The sequence below is a fragment of the Sminthopsis crassicaudata genome, chromosome 2 (assembly GCF_048593235.1).
Source record: "Sminthopsis crassicaudata isolate SCR6 chromosome 2, ASM4859323v1, whole genome shotgun sequence".
NCBI classification, from domain to species: Eukaryota; Metazoa; Chordata; class Mammalia; order Dasyuromorphia; family Dasyuridae; genus Sminthopsis; species Sminthopsis crassicaudata.
The window spans coordinates 570,552,319-570,574,359 of record NC_133618.1 but is presented as its reverse complement, the minus strand read 5'-3'; the positions used below and the strand labels follow the sequence as shown (position 1 = coordinate 570,574,359).

General features: G+C 34.0%; 1 protein-coding gene across 2 annotated transcripts in view; it reads right to left on the bottom strand.

The window, feature by feature from the left end:
• Window positions 1-3,950: 3,950 nt before the first annotated feature.
• Window positions 3,951-22,041, bottom strand: part of ABHD17C (abhydrolase domain containing 17C, depalmitoylase) — a 75,819-nt gene continuing 57,728 nt past the window's right edge. The window contains exons 2-3 of one of the 2 annotated variants that reach the window (XM_074295243.1): window positions 8,740-8,919; window positions 3,951-5,481 (exon numbers count right to left, since the gene is read on the bottom strand). In XM_074295243.1, coding sequence (XP_074151344.1) covers window positions 5,262-5,481; window positions 8,740-8,919 — 400 coding nt within the window. In that variant the 3' untranslated portion in view covers window positions 3,951-5,261. The other variant, XM_074295244.1, reaches the window with a different exon arrangement.

Genomic DNA, 22,041 nt, shown 5'->3' with positions numbered 1-22,041 from the left:
AATTGTAAGGGCCCTTTAAATGGGCGGACACAGTGCATCGGGATTGAGGCCCAGAAATTTCTGTGGATATTAGGACTGCCCTTGGGCGGGATCCTGGCCATATTGAGATAGCTTCGTAATGGGTGACTCTCTCGCTGATTGGCTGTGTGTGTGACCTCACAGGCCCTATATAAGCCCACTGCAGGCAGCAACTGGCCTCTTTAACCTCCTGCTGTTCACCCTGGCTCCTAGCCTGGGCCAAGCCAAGATGGGTAGCCGAAAGAGGTAAGGATTTTGGTAGTGAACACATGGGTCTTCTGACCAGGTGTTCACCAGGGAACCAACAAGTCAAGGCATCAGTTAGGGCATTATGTGCGTAGGTGTAATAAAGGCTTTTAAGATTACATGTGGTTGTTCTTGAGTGCGCTACCGGTTACTAAGCTATAGATTCAAGAGATTGTGGCCAGAGACCTTAGAAGGCCTCAGAGGAGGCGAGCCGGGTAGAGCTCACACTGCAAAGGACAGTGGTCAAAGGTGCTCTGGTGGGTCTAGGACAGACTAGTAATTGTAACTGACAGGAGAGCACGTTACAGTTACCCAGCTGCAGGACTTCATCATATTCCTAATCATTTATGTAATGGCCAGAATCCCTGAGGGTCTGATTTTCCCCTCTCAGATTTCTTTGTTCATACATTCATTCTTTTAGACCAGGTAAAAGAGGTCATTCTCTAACCCATTTCTTATCTAGCCTTAATCACAGATTGGGCAATGTCTCAGTCACTGGTTGTAGTCCTCCCTTCTCTAAGAAGACCAAAATCACATAACTATGTCAATATATCTGACTGGCTCAAATGCTCTGCCACAAGTCAGACATAAATTGTCCCTACGAACATTAGGGGTGTAGGGAGTACTCAGGGAAGACGAGTACCTCTGGGACGAGAGCTGCTGGGCTTTACAGAGCTGCTTTTCATCTTTGGTGTCCACCTGACCCACCTAAGTCTCACTGTGATTCCAAGAAGCTACAGCATGTGCAGCAGCCCCACCCCAGTAAACCGTTTGTACAGATGAGCTAAATCAAGTTAAGAGGTCTCAAACCCTATACTGAATTAGGGAGATGTTTATTCCAAGCATATAAAGACATCCCCTGGTTGAATGGGCAGATGAGACTATTTGTTCAAAAGGCCATGAAGGCAGGGAAATCAGGTGTTGTGTAGCGCTTAAAACTTGGTTAGATATTTCAAACTAAGACCTGTAAAAGACCTTATCTTATAAAGGCCAAGGTCTCTCCACTAATCCTGGCCTATATATTGACTCTGGACGCAGATAACTCTGGAGAGGCAGGCAGGTCACCTTGCACCTAAATAAAACTCACTTGCATGTGATGGCATCACCTCCCTGATGTCATGATCCCCTTGGAGAATAAAGGACACATACATCTATGAGAAGTAGAAGCTGCTCCTCAGGGACATATTTGGAACTGGCCAGTTAGGCAATATAAACCTTTTCTTTTATTTTTTTCCCCCTTCCCTTCCCTCTGTCCACAGTGGAAAATACGATGCATTTAAATGTTCAAATCATGGTTCGGCTATTTATAATCTAAATCACCATCCCTTGTTCAAGTCACTTAACTTCTATGAGGTCTGTTTCCTCACCTGTAAAAGGTAGTTGCATTAACCTTCCACCTCTAAATCTGTGATTTTGTAAGAATGTCATTCAGGCATGATCTATATTACAAAAGAGCTATGTTTTAAAAACTAACTAAAAGCCTCAAAACTTTATCTCCCATTAAAATTATGTTATGGTTAGACTTTCACAGAAAAACCTGTTTAAATCTAAAATTGCTCAACAGTCATGCTGAAAGATAATTGTATAAATATGTATACATATATTGGATTTAACATATTTCAACATATTTAAAATGTATTGGACTACCTGGCATCTAGAGGAGGGGATGGGGAAGGATGGAAAAATTTGGAACAGAAAGTTTTGCAAGGGTCAGTGTTGAAAAATTACCCATGCATATATTTTGTAAATAAAAAGTTTTAATAAAAAATTTAAAAAAAAATTTTTTTAAAGTCATGCTGAACAGACAAGTCATATCTTCCTGGGCCTATTTGTTCATATGAACTAGACAGCTCTAACAAAATCCATAATATCATTAACAGTAACTTGAGTTCCTAATTCTAGTAATTGGGGACTACTATATATGGTAAGGTAGGAAGTAATTCCATCCCTATTCATGAGATGGCCAAGCCGAGACAGGACTTTTAAATATTGGAAAGATCTGTTTTTGGTACCTTTCTCCTAATGATTTCCAATATCCTCTTATTTTTTAATATCCCACTATAGTAATTCCTCCAATTACTTATTTCTTCTAATACTCTCTTATCTTTCAACTTTCACTCTTTCCGAGGCACAGATCTTAGATAAGAATAAATGGAAAACAAATCTGATTAGAGTACAATAACATGTAAAATAAAAGACTAACGCAATCAGAACCCAAAGGTTTTTGTATTCTTAAAGGGAGATTTATATCTGTCTATCTGTTATCTATCTATTCATCCATCTTCTGTGAACTTATATGTGTGCATCTCCATCCCCATTAGAATATAAGTTCCTTGAGGGCATGAGTTATGTCATTTATCTGACACATGCATACACACATTCACATAGAGAGAAAATAAGAGCAAGAGAGAATGAGAGAGACAGACAGAAACAGAGAAAAAGACAGAGTGTGAGAGAGACAAACAACACTAGGTGGTATAGTTAGTGAAGAGAGTGTTGAGTCCAGAGTCAGAAGACCTGAATTCAAATTTGGCTTCAAAACCTAGAAAAGTCCCTTAACCTTGTTTGCCTCAGTTTCCTTATCTATAAAATGAACTGGAAAAAGAAATGGCAAACACCTTCAGGATTATTCCCAAGAAAACCCAAAATGAGGTCAAAAGGATTGAACATAACTAGAAACAACTCAATAACTATATGTGTGAATGTACTTAAGTATATATATCTACATATGTGGCAGTTTTGGGAGGAAGCATGATAGTTGTATTATCAGGAAAAGTTTATTGTATAGAGGGTGGCTGAAACCACAGATGTTAAAAGGAAGAGATAAATAAGCATACTACAGGCATGGGGGACAGCCAGTATAAAGATATTGAGGGAAGACAGAACAATTTGTGAAAGGAAATAATGGGCCAGTATGATTCAACTATGACAGTAGTAGCATTTATGTCAGAAAGTTAATAAGGGATAATAAAGCTAGGAAAGTTTTGCATGCTAAAGAAATTTAAGTTTGATCAAAGAGTTAAGAGGAAGCAAAATGAGTTAATTAGTGAAGTATATGATCAGATTCATGATGTAAGAAAGTCGTGTGTAGCATTATGGAAGATGGTTTGGTGGGGAGACTCTAAGACAGGGGTGGGGAACAATTAGCCTGAGGCTGTGAAATTATTTGGTCTAGCTCTGCCTAGGCAACCTGAGATGATGATAAACTGAAAGCTAGTTACAAAAACTTCCCACTGCTTGAATTTTTAAATTGATAAAGATAAGCCTCAGTCACAGGTCACAAATTGAAGCAGATTTATATAAATGTAGATATAGACATATTTTTATATACAGTAATTCTCCTTTTGGATGTTGGTAAAAAGAGAGATTTACCTCCACCTTGTGCAAACTCAGTTTAGATCCATAGATTTACAAGGGAGAAAACAAGTACTTAAATTTATATTGTACTATCTGTTTTTAGGTTGGTACTTTACTGTTTTTAGCCAGAGGCATATCGTATATCATCTTTGATATAGAGAAATCTGAAAACATCAAGGGACTTTCTCCAGAAGAAACAAAAGAAAGTTTGACACATTTTTCCCCCCCAAATCCAACAAAATGTATTCTTACCTTGTCCACTGATTAGGTTTTTGTTTTTTTTTGTTTTTTTTTTTTAAAGAAAAATAAAGGAAAATCACACAAGTCAATATGCTCCAATCCATGCATCCTTTATTCCAATACAACCTCTGTGTTGCATTAAGCAACAATACACATAGTGGCGATCAACCCCAATCAAATTTTATAACATTCTGAGGCTTGCTTACAGTACATTTAAGGCCTTTAAATCTGGGGGAAAAAATACATATAACCAAAAAAAAAAAAAAAATCCCAAACCCAATCTATGAGTAGTGTAACAATTTTAAATGTCTTGCATTTCTGTGCCATTCCAGTGTCAAAGACCAAATGATTTCTAAACTAAAAGTAGTTTAGTGAAACTTTTAATTACATAAATTCATCAAAACATAAATGTATAATTTATTTTTTTTGTCTTGGAAATATTATAAAAATTTTAATAGCAAAATAACAGGGATAAAAACATATTAACAAAATGTATTCAATCATTTATAAACAAGAATTTTGCAGTTTGTTGTGGTAACTCGACCTAAATGAAAATTACCAATTAAGAATCTATGCACAATGTAAATTCAAATATGTACAATCCTTTTAAAAAGTCTACAAGGAATGCTTTACAGAAGGAAAGTCTGCTATGGCTCTTTGTCAGACCAATCAGACAACTTGATTATTAAAACTGCTAGTAATAAATTTACACTTTAAAAAAACATTTAGTTTCATTATTTTTTTCTTTAAGAATATTCCAGTTATATTTATATAGTTACAGTTGATAAAATCTGATAGTGATAACTCCCTTATGTATTTTTTAAGTGTTAGGAAAAAAAGGAATCACTTGAATGGATTGCTTAGGGAAAAGATCAATACATTAGCAAGAATTACTAAGAGAGAAAGTTTCATCCTGATAAGCTTTCCAGTTACAATACCACAGCTTAAAAATTCAAAAATTAAACATTACTCCCTTAGATCAAAGGCAAGAATCCATTAAGTAGAAGTTGTAATTAGACAAAAGCAGTATTCCAAATGCTGAAACCATTGGATTAAAAAAAAGTCTTGCATGAAAGAATCATAAATGATCAGACATAAGAGAAAACTGATCGTAGGATTATTTCTTACAGCACTAGAAAAGTGTCCCCATGTTCAGCTATCATTTCCACTTTCTCCAAGGTAATGAAGCTGAAAAGTTACAGCTGTTTATCACATTATGTGCATTATAGACTGATTTTCATATACAAAAGACTGGAATTTCGTCAAATATTTGATTAGAACACCCTCAAGACTGGGCATTTCTTCATAGTTATAAAGCCATTACAGCTATCCAGTTAAAGCGTGTGCAAAAACATAATTCTTCCGTTCACAGTAAATGAGGTAAAATCAAGTATTCTTCTTCAGGAATTGGGGAGTTCATGAGAGATGAATTGTTTTAGTCTTTCCAGATATTGTGCATAAAGCTCTATGTCATTATGCCCTGCTCCTTCTACCCAGAGGGGTTCTACTGCTCGTGGGCATCGCTCATACATTGCCAGACCATGAGAAAAATCTATTACCTCATCCTCTGTACCATGAATTACCAGAACAGGAGAGGTCACTTTAGATATCTTGTCAATGCTGTAAGAGAGAGGGAAAAAAAATTAGTCACACACAAAAAGAGAATCTTTTATTTTCTTATTAGCAGATTAATATATATACAAAAGAAATTTCTTTTCTGAGTCTCTAAAGATGTCAGAAAAATAAAGTTGTAAAGTGACATCTTGGGTTTATTAATACCTGTATTCATGCAATGTGACTACAAACTATGAAAACTGCCTTTTGTATAAACAAATAGTTTGTACATTCAAACAATGTTGTACCCGGACAATTATTTTGACAATGCTGCAACCCAAACCCATCAAAAAATAAAGACAATCTTAGACTTCCTTCTTTGGAACTGCCTTCAAAGTTTTTCACTCATAGGAGAAAATCATAACTTATTACAGTCAGGCTTCATTGCAGATCCCTGTGTGTACCTATTTATCAGACCTGGCTCCCAAATGAATTTTGGCTGTTTCCAAAAGTAAAATCTAAGTTCAAAGGGTGAAAATTTGCTTTTGCTAAAACAATTCAAAAAATATGCTATAAGCATTAAAGATAATCCTAAAAGAGGTGTCCCCAAAATAATGTGAGGAATGGTTGTCACTAAATTAAATGTACAACTTCTCAATGGGACTAGTTTAATTCTACTTCACAGAGAACTCCACTCTACAAAATTAGTCACACTTTGTATAAATCAAAAATAGAGAATGACTACTCAACAGTTCCTTCTCTTGAATTATGCAGAGTTCTGGACTCTCGAAAACTACCAAAAAGGGTAAAAATTGAAATTACATCTGTGGATACTAGTTCCTCTGGCAGTATTAATGAGAAAGTGATTGTAGATAAGCCATATGCTTTAAAGACCTATTAAAAAAAAAAAAACACTATTAGATATCCCTTAGTAATTACTCACAAAATTTATCACTCTTTTTTATATAGTATTCTGAGAAATTATAAGAAGTTGTCACAGAACACTAAACTCTATCAGCTATGTTACCATATAAAAATCTGATTTGTCCTAGACTGCTATCTACAATTTGGAAATAGATTTGCAAAAATTTTTTCTATTTCTAGAATTATTCTTTTTCTTCTAGAATTAAAGTTCTAGAAATTTTAAGTATTAGAGATAATTCTACTCATTTCAGAAAGTACTGAGTTTATTTCATATGCTCATGATTTGTTAGTCATATGGGGTAATAAATTATAGAGGTCCTATATGACAAACAATTGATATGAAATTGCTACATGATTCTAAATCCAAGAAAAATATGAAAATTAATAAAAGACAACTAAAAATAAGTTCTTTTTCATAAAAATAAATTTTAAGTTATCTTTCCAAATGAAGCTGACTATTCAGATACATGTATGCATGTGTGTACACGTGTGTGTGCGCACAGTAATAAAACTGACATAAGAAAACTTGGGAACTAATCATAGGCTAGCAAGGAACACTAAGCAAAATGTCAAAAATGGAAAAATGGAAAATTTAAATCTAATTTTAAATGGTTTGAAGTTTTCCAACTTTGAAAATTTATGGAAAATGGGAAAAAAACAAATCTAATTTTAAATGGTTTGAAGTTTTCCAGCTTTGAAAATTTGTTATTATTTATAAGGAATTTACCTATTTTATTTAATATTTCTGAAAGAAATAGAAACTTTTGGTATGTGTATAGGAAAAACTCTTGAAAAGTTAATTGTTTAAATTTAAATAAGGCAATTATGAATCATTATGAAAATAAAATATTTTATTCATTATAGTGACATTTTAAAGTTAAATTTTTAAAGACAGAAAAAACTGGTCATTTCAAACTTAGATAGCTAATGACATTTTTTCATAAAGACATATACCATGTAACATTTTTTAAAATCAGCTTCTAATTATCAACTTAAAAGCATGTAAGACAACGGATAAAATGAACATTAGCCTTATGAGCTTTCCCAGCCACACTGTCCTAGAGTTAGAAATCTATAAACAAAATTCTCATTAAATTTTCATTTAATTCCAGTGTAAACTATAAATACATACATACATACATATATATATATATATATACATAATTGAAATTCATCAAAGCTGAATCCAGAAGTATTGCTATTGTACAATTAAAGTACCTTGAGGTCTATATACTCATGTAGCTAAATAAATGATGTTCCAATGTTCTAATAACTCATCTCATAATGTAATCAACAAATCAGTTTTGAGAAAAAACACTGTACCTTGATATACCCAGATCAATTATTACATAATCTTGGAATAATGTGCTTTAATATTGAAAATTTCCAGAGAGAAAATGGTATTTTAAAATATTAATATCAACCTCTTAATCTAGACAAAAAAAATGTAGTTCTAAACTACATGAAAACTACTCAACAAGGCTGTTTGACACCCTAAATTTTAAGATTAATTCATTCACTTCTTTTTGCTCCCATTAGTTGATAATGAGAAGATAGTAAAGTATTTCCTTGGTACAAGTTACAGGTCTGCAGCAGCCATGTGATATTAACTCTGTTCTAGGAAAATCCATAGGTGAGATAATACAAGCTATGAGTGTCAGGTTCTCTGAAATTTAACCTGGCTTGGGGTCACCTAGCTGTCTGGAATATCTTTAGATAATCAAGTTCCTCAATGGGTGAGGGATTTTGAATGAAAATTCTGATTAAAAAAATAGGAAAGAGGTTTGCATAAATATTAATTATGATAATAGCAAATTTTGACTACATAGTACATACTATTTATCAAGCATCCAATCATGCAAGTTAAGTGTTGGCAAGATTATTATGCCTACTTTACAGATGAAGAAACAGGCCCAAAAAGATAAAGTTGCTTGCTTCAGTTCTAACAGTAAGTGGCAAAAAGGGAATTCAATGTTAGGTCTTCTAACAGTCATTCCTATCTTCTGTTACCAATGTGTTCATTATTTCATTTAACATTTTGGCTATTCATTGGCATAAATAAGGATGATACATTTTCTTTTATCTAAATTTCACTGCATATACAAACAAATTAGCATTTCATAACTATTGGTGTACATGAACTAGAATAGGTGGGATGTGTAGTAGGTCAAATTCTAAATTTCTCTTTCTCATTGGTGAGTAATCATAAATTAACACCTTGTTACACAATTTCTCTTCTTAAATTTTCTTGTATCTGTCTTTCCAACTAAAATGTAAGATTCTTAAGACAGAAGTGGTATCTTCTAATTCACTGTATCCTGTACAGAACCTCATACATATCATGTGCCAAATATTTGTTGGTTATTATTATTAGTATTTAATTTATGAATTCATACCTACCTTGGAAAAGCATCAAAGCAGTATGTTTTCCTGGTGTCAGGAAAAGCCACACGTAGACCAGACATCAAAGGGGAATGGAGTATTACAGCTGCACATTCATATCGAGATGCCAAGTCTACTGTAGGGACAGTTCCAATACTTTGACCATAAAGGATAATATTCTCTGGACTTACACCATACCTGAAATTTTTTTTTAAATTATAAGTTAATGGTAAGAAGAACCAAATACCCTACCCCCCCTCCACCAAATTCACAGACATAACCACTTATGCCCACAAACTATATCAAATTAATAAGGATCAATTCATAAGACTACATTTACCTATTCCCTGGACATTCAATGGACCAAATTCCCCACACAGACACACCTTCCAATTCTGAAAACTTAATTAGCTTTGCTACTGTTCAAGGAAAGGAAGAGTCAATTTACTACCCTCCATCATTCCTATAACTTTCTAGATCAGTGTCCCTCTCTAGCCCCTGTTGTGGTCTGTCTTTTGACCTTTTCATTTTTATCTCCAACAATTAGCACAATACTTAATAATAAGTACTTAAATGATTTAAAAATTCATTTTAATCAACAACTGAAGTTTATTATATATAGAAACATAACCCCCCCAAAAAACCCTACAGTTTTGTTTCTATTTCAACTAAAATAGTCAAATTTAAAACAAAAATCAGAGACAAAATATCTTTAAAGATCCTCTGTGAAAAAAAAAGCATTATTTTTCTATTTATCTCTATAGTATTAAACATCTCTAATGCAAAATAATATAAGCATAACAGTAAGTCTATTATATTGCTTTCCAAGGAGAACTTTTAATAAAACATAAATATATTTATTTATTAAATATAAAGTCAAGTAGATGCTTTTTGAAAAAAGAAATCACAAATCCAGATCTTTCAGTCCTATGCACAAGCTCGTCTGTTCAACTAAACTCCAACTTTTAAGGAAAGAAATCATGCTATTTCCAACTTTTGTACACTTAAGATACTTAATGTAGTGCTAAGTACACATTAAGTGTTTAACCAATAATTATAATGATTTGCTAGCCCAGTCTAAAGCAAGAAATACCCATTTCTATCCCAGAACCATTACAGGGCAACAGTGTGTTTGCTTATGCTTCGGGGGAAAAATATTTTTTATATAGGAAACAATATTTTATTATATCCTGGGAGTATAGTTTGTTGGCCATCTTATGCTGTGAAATCATGGAAGCCAAAGTTTCCTAATGCTATCTCCAGATATGGAGAAACTATAATAATTATTTAGCATTTGTAAAGCAATTTTCACTTTTTAACTGAATCACTCAATATCATCACCTTTCACTGAATTTTCTTCTTGTTCTTTACAATCACTGAATGTCTGAGTTAGAAATGAGATCAAAGATCATGCAATTCTCATTTTACAAATGAGTACTGAGGTCCAAAAAGACGAATTAGTTCTCCAAAGTCATATATCTAATGGTGGCAGAATTGAGATAGCACAATTTCACTATCTTTAGTATTCTACTGATTGTCTATATCAACATGCAAAGCCATATTTGTGTTGTAAGACGAGACTTTTTCTCCCACTTTCTTCCTCTATTTTCTTTTCTTCATAATATTTTCAGATTCCATTGTGAGTTAGTTGTTTGTTTTTTAATAAGTTAGTCTGGGGACTTAAGCAAAAATAATTAACACTGTTTTAAGGGGAAATATATCTCATGACACTTTGTGGCTTGCTGAAACAAATGTTCATTCCTCTCCTTCACTTTCATCACTATATAAGAAGAAAACACAACAGCTTTCGCTCTCTGAAATGGAATAAAACTTGCTTTCTATGCAGGCCACCCAACTCTTATGCACAATATTAAGACTCTATAAAACATATTATCTCAAATTAATCAATTAAGATTACTTCACTGAGAAAGAGAAATCAAATTATGTCTTCTAGATAAGTGATTTCAGTTGTGCTTTAATATAGTGTGGATATAAATGATATTTTAATGTTAAATGTACAATATTTAAACTTTCCTATCTAAACCAATGCTAACGAGGAATTTTTGTTATTTTATTAGAAAACTACAAAAAATAATCTACTAAAATTCAAGTTAAAATGGATTTTCTTTGTCATGTATAATGTTTTCTATTTGCACATGGATAGTTTTAATTTAGCATCAATACCCTCTCCCCCCAACTTCCTCAAAAATGGGCAAACACTGATTTTGCTAAGCCACAGAAAGAGAAGGGAGAGAAACCTTTGGAGTTGGGACAAAAAGATGGGGAATTACAGAGGTGGTTAGAGGAAAAAAAAAAAAAAAAGGAGAATGAGGGAAAGGCAATCAGAAACCCAGAGGGGTTCTTACATTATGCAAAGAAATTGAGGGTGCTTCCTGTAAAAAAAAATGAAAAGGGAAATCAAAATCAAGCTAACAGAAATATGAGAAAGGATGAAAAGTTAGAAAATCAAGAGATAAAAGCTGGATATGAACCAATTCTCAATCAGATAAAACAGAGAAAGAGAGAAGGAAAAACTAATTTAAAAAAATCTGAAGCCAGGACACAATGAACATAAATACTATAAAGGAAAATGAACCAAAAATTTCTGATGAAAATAAATCTCCATGGATTCTACAGAGTATGAAACAAAAATTTCTGAAAAGGAAAAAATTTAAATCAGATCTCTCAATGTAGAATTAAAGAAGTCAAAAATGTTAGAAAAAAACTAGAAAATACTATGCAGAGAAAATAACATCTGGAACACCTCTCCCCCCCCAAAAAAAAACAAAACCCAAAAGTAGAAGGAAATTTGCCAGGAGATGCAAAAGACAACAACTTTAAAAGAACAAATAAATTCTCTACAAACTAAAGCAATGATAACAAGATGTGCAAAGATTACAATGATCATAGGTCTTCCAGAAGAACATAACAAATCCCCAAACTTGAATAGCTAAAAATTGAAATTGATATAAGAAAATTGTCCAGAACTTTTGAACTGAGACAACTAGACACTGACTGAATCCACAGACTGCCACTGCCACTTCCCCAGTGCCAAGCATTGGGGAAACAAACTTAAGCAAAAAGAGGATCTTTGTAATCAAGGAGCCTACATTCTAATGGGGGAAGGGCAAGCACAAAAGGGATGTGAAAAGCAAAGTGATTGGGAATAGAGAAGGAAAGCCTGGCTGAGGTCAGTACCATCCCTCCCAAAAAAAGTAAGCTCCAGAAAGAGCTCATCATTAGGAGAAGGGGACCTGCCTTACAAAAGGCTATTCAATGATAGTTGTACTGTCCAAGGTCCTAGACCAAAGGAAAAAAGTAGGAAGAGAAAGTAGAATGGCAGTGGTTTTTGAAGTCTGAAGCCAGTAGAGAAAGGAGGTATGTCACATGGAACCTCCAAGAGAAATTCACTACTTATAGGGATATACAGAAAAGACAATTAGAGAATCATTCAAACCACAAAACACTGAAGAACAGAATGGGGGAAAGGAAGCTAAGGAGCTCAAATTACAATCCAAAATAATATATAGAGTTAAATCAATAAAATATAAGTAGGCCCTTCAACAACAGGAATTTAAGGTAGCCCTCTGAAAAAACTTAGAGGTAGACAAAATATTTCATTTACAACCAGAGAAACATAAGAAAAACAACAGAATGCAATTATTAAAAAAAAAAAAAAACTAAGTAGCACAAACAGTTCTTTTGTGTTTATAAACTATTTTTTAAAAAGAGAGAAGCTGAACTAGGAAGAAGGAAAAAACATACTTAAAGACCATTGGGAAGAAAAAGGACCTGTTACCCTACAGATTTAAGGGGAACTCAAAGAATCAAAAAGTACCTTATATTAAATCCCATACTACTGAATTAGAAAATCAGCATATTTTATAGAAGAGTTAATGCAGCAGGAAAATTTCCAAATAGGGAGAAGGAAGGTATGAGAAAGAGGGGCACTGGAGACTTCCAATCAATTCACAGGTGATTAGAGAAGGGATAATAATTTTCAACTAAAGAAGGTTCTGGATGATTAAGGTAAAATACTGAAAACCGCGGGTAAGATTGATATTGTTCTTAAAGAAAGAAAGGAAACCTACAAATAATGCTGGGAAGAGGAAGGTTTATGTCTGTTAAGGGAATGGAGGCTGTTAATGAGTTTTGGGTAAGGAATATTTGCACATAGGAAACCACTGTTTCTGAAAAAAAGACTATATCCTCCAAGAATTTCATCCTATCTTAGAAACAGGATCGATCACTCAATAAGCACTTATAAGTGCCTACAATGTACTAGGCATTGTTCTAAGTGCTAGGGATACAGAAAAACGTAAATCACAGGGAAGTCAGCAGATGGAGTTGACAAGATAGAATATTCTAGGCATGGGAGACAGCCAGCCTGGAGCTAAGAGATAGAATGTCTTGTTCATAGTGCAGGCAGGCAGGTTAGTGCCACAGGTCAGAAGATACTGAGGGGCATAGTAGGGAGAAAGAAGAGTGGAAAGATAGGACAGGGCTAACCTATAAAAGGCTTTTAATTCCAAAAAAAGCATGTTGTATTTACTCCATTTGTTGAGTAGAACAATGACATGGTTGAACCTATGTAAATATCCTCAAGAACATTGGGCATCCAGGGAAAAAAGGCATATAAAACTTGAACCCAGGAGTGCTAAAGGTTCATAGTAAGGTCATGTGGGACACAGTGATCCCCACCATACAACACTGCTGCCACTTGATAATGACTAGTTCCTGAATGAAACAAAAGAAAAAAAAAAGGAAAATGGCAATAGATGGACAAATTTAACATTATGAAAATTAATAGAGCAGGATGGTCCAATTTGTTATCCCAAAATTCTGCTCTCATGAGTGTAAAGGGTCACTCAGTAGGGAAACTCTGAGTGAGGTATAAGAGCCTTCAACCCAGAGGCAACCTGGTGACAATGTCTGGTTTGGCTCCTCATCTCCCCTGAGAGCTCTCAGCCTTCCTCAAAAGTCAGGTGGCGGTGACAACCTGTATTACTATTGAAGCAGAGTGATATCAGGTGGCAAACTAAGTACAAAAGCAAGTTATTATGTGGTCCTACCTGCAGTGTTGTTTTTCTTACATTATATAAAGAGGAAGGTTCCTGAAATAAACAACTCCATTTTTCCATCTTCGGGAGTCTTGCCTCCTCACTTCTCCACTAGAAAGGTATATTTTAATCACCCCAACTTGGGGGCTCTAGAAAGCTGAACACCACATTTAGCGCCTAATGTGGAGCTCTAGGTGAGGTCCTATACAAATCATCTCGACTGATGTGTTTAGCCGAGTTGAGTGGAGAAGTCCCCGTGATCTGGAAGAGTAAGTATAAAAATAAGCAAGCAGGAAGAATCAGTAGGGCTACTCTAGTCACTTTGTTTTTCCAACCCAAATGAGGCAAATACTAAGAAATAAGCCTCCCTACCCAAGGAAGTAAGAAGCAGGCTTAGTAAGTTAGAAGCAAGGTTTGTTAGTAACTTAGAAGCAGATCACTGAGTTCTCAGATGCTCTAGAGTGCTTGTCTCTGCCTTTGTAAGAAAGAGAGTTTGGAGCCAGAGATGTGGAAATTAGTGGGAGAACAACTAAATACAATGGAGTAAAATTAGTTTTAAGGAAACCTACAAATTTTAAAAAGAGGAAAGATTTTAACTTGGTGGTCAAACCAGGAAGTATGAGGAGAAAAACAAGCAGAGGATTGGTCTCTGTAGCCACCCCAGCATGTGGGACAGAAGTAAGGAATTCTTTTTTAGTATTTTACTGATTGTTACCGATCTAAGGGATCTGCAGAGCAAGACCATTTGGGAGAAAAGAGAGTTAAGTATCTTAAGTACTATTGCCTATTTGGCAGAAAGGGAATTAAGTATCTTAAGTACCTTGCTGAGGAGCTTACTTTTCACCTTCAAAGCTCATTTTCAATTCTGCCTACACCTGAGCATGTGCCCAGCACACAGGGCATTCCCCATCTCCTGACTCATCTCCCTCAACTCTGCCTTCATGGGCAGGAGGAGTGGGAGGGGCAGAGACACTATCAGCACCAGCAGCTGAAATTGATGCTACATTCTTTTGGGATGGAGCAAGGAATTTTTGCTCCTTTTTTAGTGTTAAAAAAAAAAAAAGTCCCCTATCAATCTATGGGGAAGAGACATCTTACAAACAGTTAGGAAACAATAAGTACTTTGGTAGAAGCCCTGCCAGCACTCTCTCCTCTTCCCATTCAATGGAAAATTAATGCACCTATGTGGGTGGAACAATGTTCCTTAATCAGTGAAAAAATTCAGTCCTACTGATACACACTCCTGAAATGCAATTTGGTGATATTTATCCAGATTTTGATTCTCAACAACAGAATCTAGGATCAAGATGCTCCTCCAAAAATAAAAGAGAAGGGGAGCCACAGATAACCCTAGAGAACTTCTAAATTTAACTTAATGTATTAATTTTTTTTTTTGAATTTTGACAAAGATGCACTGGCTCTGGCAGACAGGTTTTATAACCCAACAAAAGGGCAGTGTCCAGTACAAGCAGCTCCACTATCTTTAGATAATCACTAGTGATGTGGAGAGACCCAGAAAGTGGTGAATGGAAGGGACCACATAGGTTAACTGCTTAGGGGAGAGGGTTTGCTTGTATCTCTACAGATGGAGAAGGAATCACATGGGGGTGCCATCGAGCCACATCCACTATCCATCAGAGAGGAGGCGGAAGGCGGGAAAACCCAGGAGGTATTGGGTGGTTTCATTGCTTATTGTGCCCACTGTTGAAGGAGCCTGGCAGTTAACCCTTTGTGTAGTCATGAGCATCAGAAATAATCCTCAATGAGACTGATGCAGGACTTCTAAGCCTGCAGGAATCATTGGATTCCCAGATACATGAAGTGATGGACAATAGATTGCTTTTGGACTATTTCTTGGCTGCTGAAGGAGGTGTATGTGGGATTGTGAATTGATAGTTATTTTTTACACCTTCCTTCTGGGACTCATGGAAATCTTTATAGTATTCTGGTTATTCATATTGTTTTTTTATGTTGCTACTTGCTTGTATGATATTACAACTTGCCTTTGTGATTCCTCCCACAGTAATGAATTTAACCATTGGTATATCCCTGCTTCAATTAAAACAAAAGAAAAGGTAAGATGTAGAGAGTCACAGTCAGTGGGGAAATTCTGGGTGAGGTTTAAGACCCTTCAGCCCAGTGGGAACCTGCTGACAATATTTGGTTCGGCTCCCCATTTCCCCTTAAGGGCTCTCTGCCTTCCTGAGAAGTAAGGGGGCAGTGACAACCTGTGTTGTGATTGAAGCAGAGTGATGCCGGGTGGAAGAATGATACCAGGTGGCAAGCTATATACAAAAGCAAGTTGTTATGTGGTCCAACCTGTGCAGTGTTGTTTTTCTTACATTATATAAAGGGGAAAGATCTCTGAAATAAATAGACTCCACTTTTCCCATCATCCTTGGGAGTCCTACCTCCTCACTTCTCCATTAGGAAGGTATATTTTAATCACCCCGGTGTTGGGGGCTCTAGAAAGCAGGACACAACACATGAGAGATTAAAAAAAAAAAAATAGTTACAAATAAGGATCTGGCTGATGAACTGGAGAACAAAATTTGGAATAGTTTAGTAAAAAAGGAAAGTAAATGCTTCCCAATCTGGTCATATCTTATATTACCAGATTTATATAAGTTATTCTCCTTCACACATGCTCTCTATCTTCTAGAACAAATTACCTCCTTATTTCCTGATATAGGAACATCTTATTTCCTATCTCTGTTTGTTTGCAAAGGCTATTCTCCCACATGGAAATGTTCTACCTTTTTACTTCTGCTTCATAGAATCCTTCCTTCCTTTCAAAACTCAGAGCAAGTGTCACCAAACTCCTACAGGAAATCTGTCCTGATCCCCACCAGCTGCTAATTCGTTCATTATGAAAATTACTTTGTATTTTTATTTTTCTATGTAAATTGTTTCTGCCCCCTCTTCTCCCTCTTTCCCCTTAATCCAAGAATACAAGATCCATAAAGATAAGAATCTGGCATATAATAGGTGTTTAATAATAAATGCTTGTGGATGAATATAACAAAGAAAACTGAAATGTCTTGGAAGGCAAGAAATAGAAGAAAGGTAGTAGCAATATTCTATACCAAAAGAGGAAGAACAGAAAAATAAATTAAAAGATATTTTTTAAAATAAGATTTTAAAATAAGTAGTTTAAAAAAATTAATTTAAGGAACTTAACATAGAGCAGGTAAAAAGGAGACGAAGAAAATGCCTATAGGTATGAGTAGAGGGGATCAATTCTTACATCAAAGAACTTTAAGCAAACTAATCAAAGGGCAAGGTTCTGATTTAAGAAAGGAAAGGATTAAAAACCCATAGATAAGAAAGAAGAAAATACAAGCCTAATAACCATAAATATAATTGTGAATAGATCAAACAATCCAATAAAACAAAAGTAGCAGAGTGGATAAAAAGAAAAAGACCCAACAATTTGCTGCTTACAAGAAATATGACACTAAATATCTTTGAGAGCCTTAGGGAAATCATTCAACATCCTTAGGCATCTGATTCTTCATCTGTATGAAAAGGATTTGAACTCTTATTTATTCTAGCTCTAAATCTAGGGTACTATGATCAAAAAATAAAGACACAAAATGAAAATGACAGGCTGGAATGAAATTTGCTGTACATAAGGTGATTTCAAAAAGTAAGGCTTGCAACTACTTTATTAGCCAAACAAAAATAAGACACACAAATAAATTCCATTAAGCTTAAAGGAACCACAATTATATGCAATATCAATACTAAATGCATGTGCAATAAATTTTTACATGTAGATTAATTAAGGAAGAATCAACTGAATTTTGAAAGTAGGTAACTTTAGTGTTCCTTTCTAAAAAATGGATAAATCTAAAGAAAGCTAAAAAAAAAAAAAAAAAAAAAAAAAAAAAAAAAAAAAGCTAAAAAACAAAAAAAAAAAATTAACGAATATACATATTTCTCAGTACCACATTATATATATATATATATATATATATATATACACACACACATATATATCCCCCCAAAAAACAGCTCATGTGACAGGATACAATAGCAAAGAAAAAAAAAATCAATGTTAAAAAAAAGATGAAATATTAAATACACTTTTTACATGGTTAAGAGAAATCGTTTTTGGCAGATGGGAATAGAAGAAGCAAAAGATAAATATCTAAAACAAAGACAATGACAAGCTGCATAATGAATGATCCAAGGCACAAATCAAAGAAACAAATTACTAACTATGAAAAATAACATGAAAAATATGTACGTTTTGGGGATGCCGCTAAAGTAGTCCTCAAAGGAAAAAATACACCTCAAATCATAGATTAACAAAGTAAAAAGAAAATATCAGTGATCTAAGTATGCAATACAAGAACAGAATCAAAACGCAGAAATTACTAAGAAAATTAAAAGCTAGTTCTCTGAAAAGACTAATTTAAAAAATCAATAGACAATTAGTTACACTGATCAAAAGGAGGAAAACCAAAGTAATAAAAATAAAAGATGAATAAAATGATATCAGGACAGATTAAAAATAATTATAACTTCAGGACTTACACACTAACAAAGCTGATTTTATAGGGGAATGAATTTTTATAAAATATAAAATACTGGGGAGGATTCTGAGAAGATGGAACAGATTAGTAAATTTTAAGCTCTCTAGGTCTTCCCCAGAAATAGAAAAAAATCTATCCCTCAGAGCAAACTTAGACTGGGTGAAAATTCAAGAGGACTTGGGGCAGAACAGAAGTCTTCCTGATACAATCCAAGAAGATCTGAAGAAAGTACCCACACCCAAGATTAACCCTAGAAATGAAGCCATCTCCAGGCTTGCTTTTCACAAACAGCAAGCAAAATGGGGCTGGCTGGTTTGGCTGAAGCATCAGCAGGAACCATAAACTTTCACTTCCTGGATTGTTTATGGAATAGGGGGGAGTCCAAGAAGACTGAGGGAACCTAGGCTGATTAGGAATGCTAGGCCCAGATGTGTTTGCAGCGGGCACAGTCTTGGAAAAGAAGGAACTAGCACCTGGCCAGCACACAGGTAGGGATGTCAAGAACACTGTTGGCTACAGGCATTTTACTGGAGGGTGGAACTCTTGGTTTAGGGTTCCAGTCAAAGGGAAGAGCAGAGGTAGAACCAGAGTCAATATTCCCTCACCTCAGGATTAGAGGTGCTTATACTAACACTTCTTTAAGGAAAAAAAAAAAAAAAAAACTGGCAAAGAAAAAAGAACTTTATCACAGAAACTTACTCTGGGTACAGGGAAGACCAAAGTTCATCTTCAGATGAGGACACTTCAATAAAAAAAGCTTCTACCCCAAAGAGTAATGTGAAATGGTTCCTGCCCAAAGAGAATTTACAGAAGAATTTCAATTTCAAAAAAGAACTTAAAAATCAAATAGACATTGAGGAAAAATTAAACTAAAATAAACGCTGTCCAAGAAAAACAAGAAGATTATGAAAAATAAGTTAACCAACCAGAAGAGATACAAAATCTCAAAAGATGAAAATAACACTTTAAAAATTAGAACTGGGCAAGGAGGAGCCAGTGAAGTTATGAGAGACCAAGAAATAACAAAACAGATTATAAAGAATAATAAAAAAAGAACAGAATGTGAAACAGGAAAAATAATAGATCTGAAAGAACAGATCAAGAAGAGAAAAATATAAGAATAATTGGACAGGGGCAGCTAGGTGGCGTAGTGGGTAGAGCACCAGCCTTGAATTCAGGAGGACCCAAGTTCAAATCTGCTCTCAGACACTTAACACTTCCTAGCTGTGTGACCCTGAGCAAGTCACTTAACTCCAGCCTCAAAAAAAAAAAAAAAGACTAATTGGACAGTCTGAAAGTTGTGACCAAAAAAAGAACCTTGACACAATCATGCAAGACATAATGCAAGAAAATTATCCTAGAGTGCTAGAGCATAAGGGGAAAGTAGAAATAGAAAAAAAATCTACCCATCACCACTTCAGTGAGATCTTTTGTGGGAAAACAACATAGCGATAAGATTGTCAAATTTTGAAATCCCTAAATCAAAGACAAAATTTTGCAAACAAGAAAAAAAACAATTAAAATATGCTGGACTACAATCAGAATTGTGCAGAACTTTATCAGCAGCCACAATAAAAGACCATAGATTCTGGAATTGACAAACAAAAAGAACTAGCCTTGTGGCCAAAAATATCATATCCAGCAAAAACTATTTCTAATATTAAATGAGGAAAAAACAAAAGGACATGAAACAAACTTACAGATTTTTAGAATTTTCTATCAACCAAACTCAAACTTAAAAGAAAATTTCACATACAAGAGCCAATATCAAAGATCAATTTCAAGGAACTCAACATAGGCAAATTGTTTATGTTCTTTTACTTGGGAAATGTATACCATATGTTTAAGATTGACATCAACAATAGGGTAACTCAAAAGAAAGATTGGGGCAGAGTTAAGTTGAAAATATTAATCATTTACACAAATGAGGTACACAGGCATTAGAGGAAGAGGAAGGCTTGTAATCCTGAAAACCTACTCACAAGTTAAATAGGCAACACTATATATATATATATATATATATATATATATATATATACATATATATATATATATATATATATATATACATATATATATATATATATATATATATATATATATATATATATATATATATATATATATATATATATATATACCATGAAGGTATAGGACCCTCTAAAAATCTATTTAAAAATAAGGGGGGAGGGAAGGGTAGATAGGAAAGCAAAGGTTGAGGAGAAAAGACAAAAGAGGGATCCATGGGTTGAAGGTTAAGTAATAGCAAAGTTTAGGATCAAAATTAAAGCAGTAAGCAGGAAAGATGGGGGAGGGGAGATGAGAGGTGTTTATATGCATGTGAATGTATATATCTACACACACACATATCTATATATATATACACACATATACATATACATATATACATACATAAATATATCCTTTCTTAACTACAGCTTCTTTGGGTGTGGTGAGAGGGATGAAAGGGGAAAAAAATAAAGTAAAAAAGGTAAGCAGCAGACAACAAAAGAATAAATTTCCAAGGAAGTAAAGAAAAAATGGACAGTCATGAATATATATATACACTTTTTTGAACTGGTAATTTGTTGTGATATAAATTGCCTAATATTCTTCTGGGCATATGATAATAAAAAGTGCATCTTTTAAAAAATGAAAAAAAAAAAAGAAAAAAGAAAACACTAAAATGAATAGAACATGAAATATATATCATAAGCAATCTCAGAAAGATAAATCTGAATAAGTCATAAAATACAGAAAAAATTTCCAGTTAGAAAGAAGGATTTAAAAGTGAATTCTATCAAATGTTCAAAAAGCAATGAATCCCTATGCTCCATAAATTATTAAAGGTAACACTTTACTCATAAAAAGAAACAAGGAAGGATCAAGTAGAGAAAATATTACACTAATGAGTATTGATGCAAAAATTTGAATCAAATTCTAGCAATTATATAATAACATAACTAAAAAAACTATTAACTATGATTAAGAGCTATACTACAGATACACTCATGGCTCAACATCAAGAAAACGGTTTAGTAATAGTAATAACAAAAACAACAAAGCTCATATGATTATATTTATATTTATTGATAAAATTTAAGTCATTTATGCTAAAAGCCCTAAAAATCAAAACCCAAAAAGTCTTGCAATGGAGAAACTAGAAGTTTTTCCAATAACCACTGGGATAAGGATCCTTCTCTCTCTCTTATTTTATAGTTTAAGAAATGCCATCAATAACAACAAAACAAGAAATTAAAGGGATAAACACTGGCAAAGAGGAGACAAGATTATCTATTTGAAGACAATATGAAAGTTTATTCAGAAAACTCCAAAGAATAAACAAAGAAATTGAGATAATAATCTCAATAAAACTAGCACTATACAAAAGAAGTCTACAAAGATTATCAGCATTCTAAATGTCAATCATAATAGAAAGGGAAATCATATTCCAAATACCTATAAAATATATAAAATACATCTGCTAGTCAAACTATTAAGATATATTCAAGACTTAGCAAGTTACAATTACAAAATATGCTTTCAAAAATGATGAAGTAAATAGAGATTCACTGTCATGACTGGGTTACAATAATTGATTTAGAGCAACTTTTTCCATTGAATTACAAAGGAGAAATTGATTAGCATTCAACAAAACTAGAAAATTCATTTGGAGAAACAAAAGGTCTAAAAAGTAAAAATCTCAAGTAAAGGGCAAA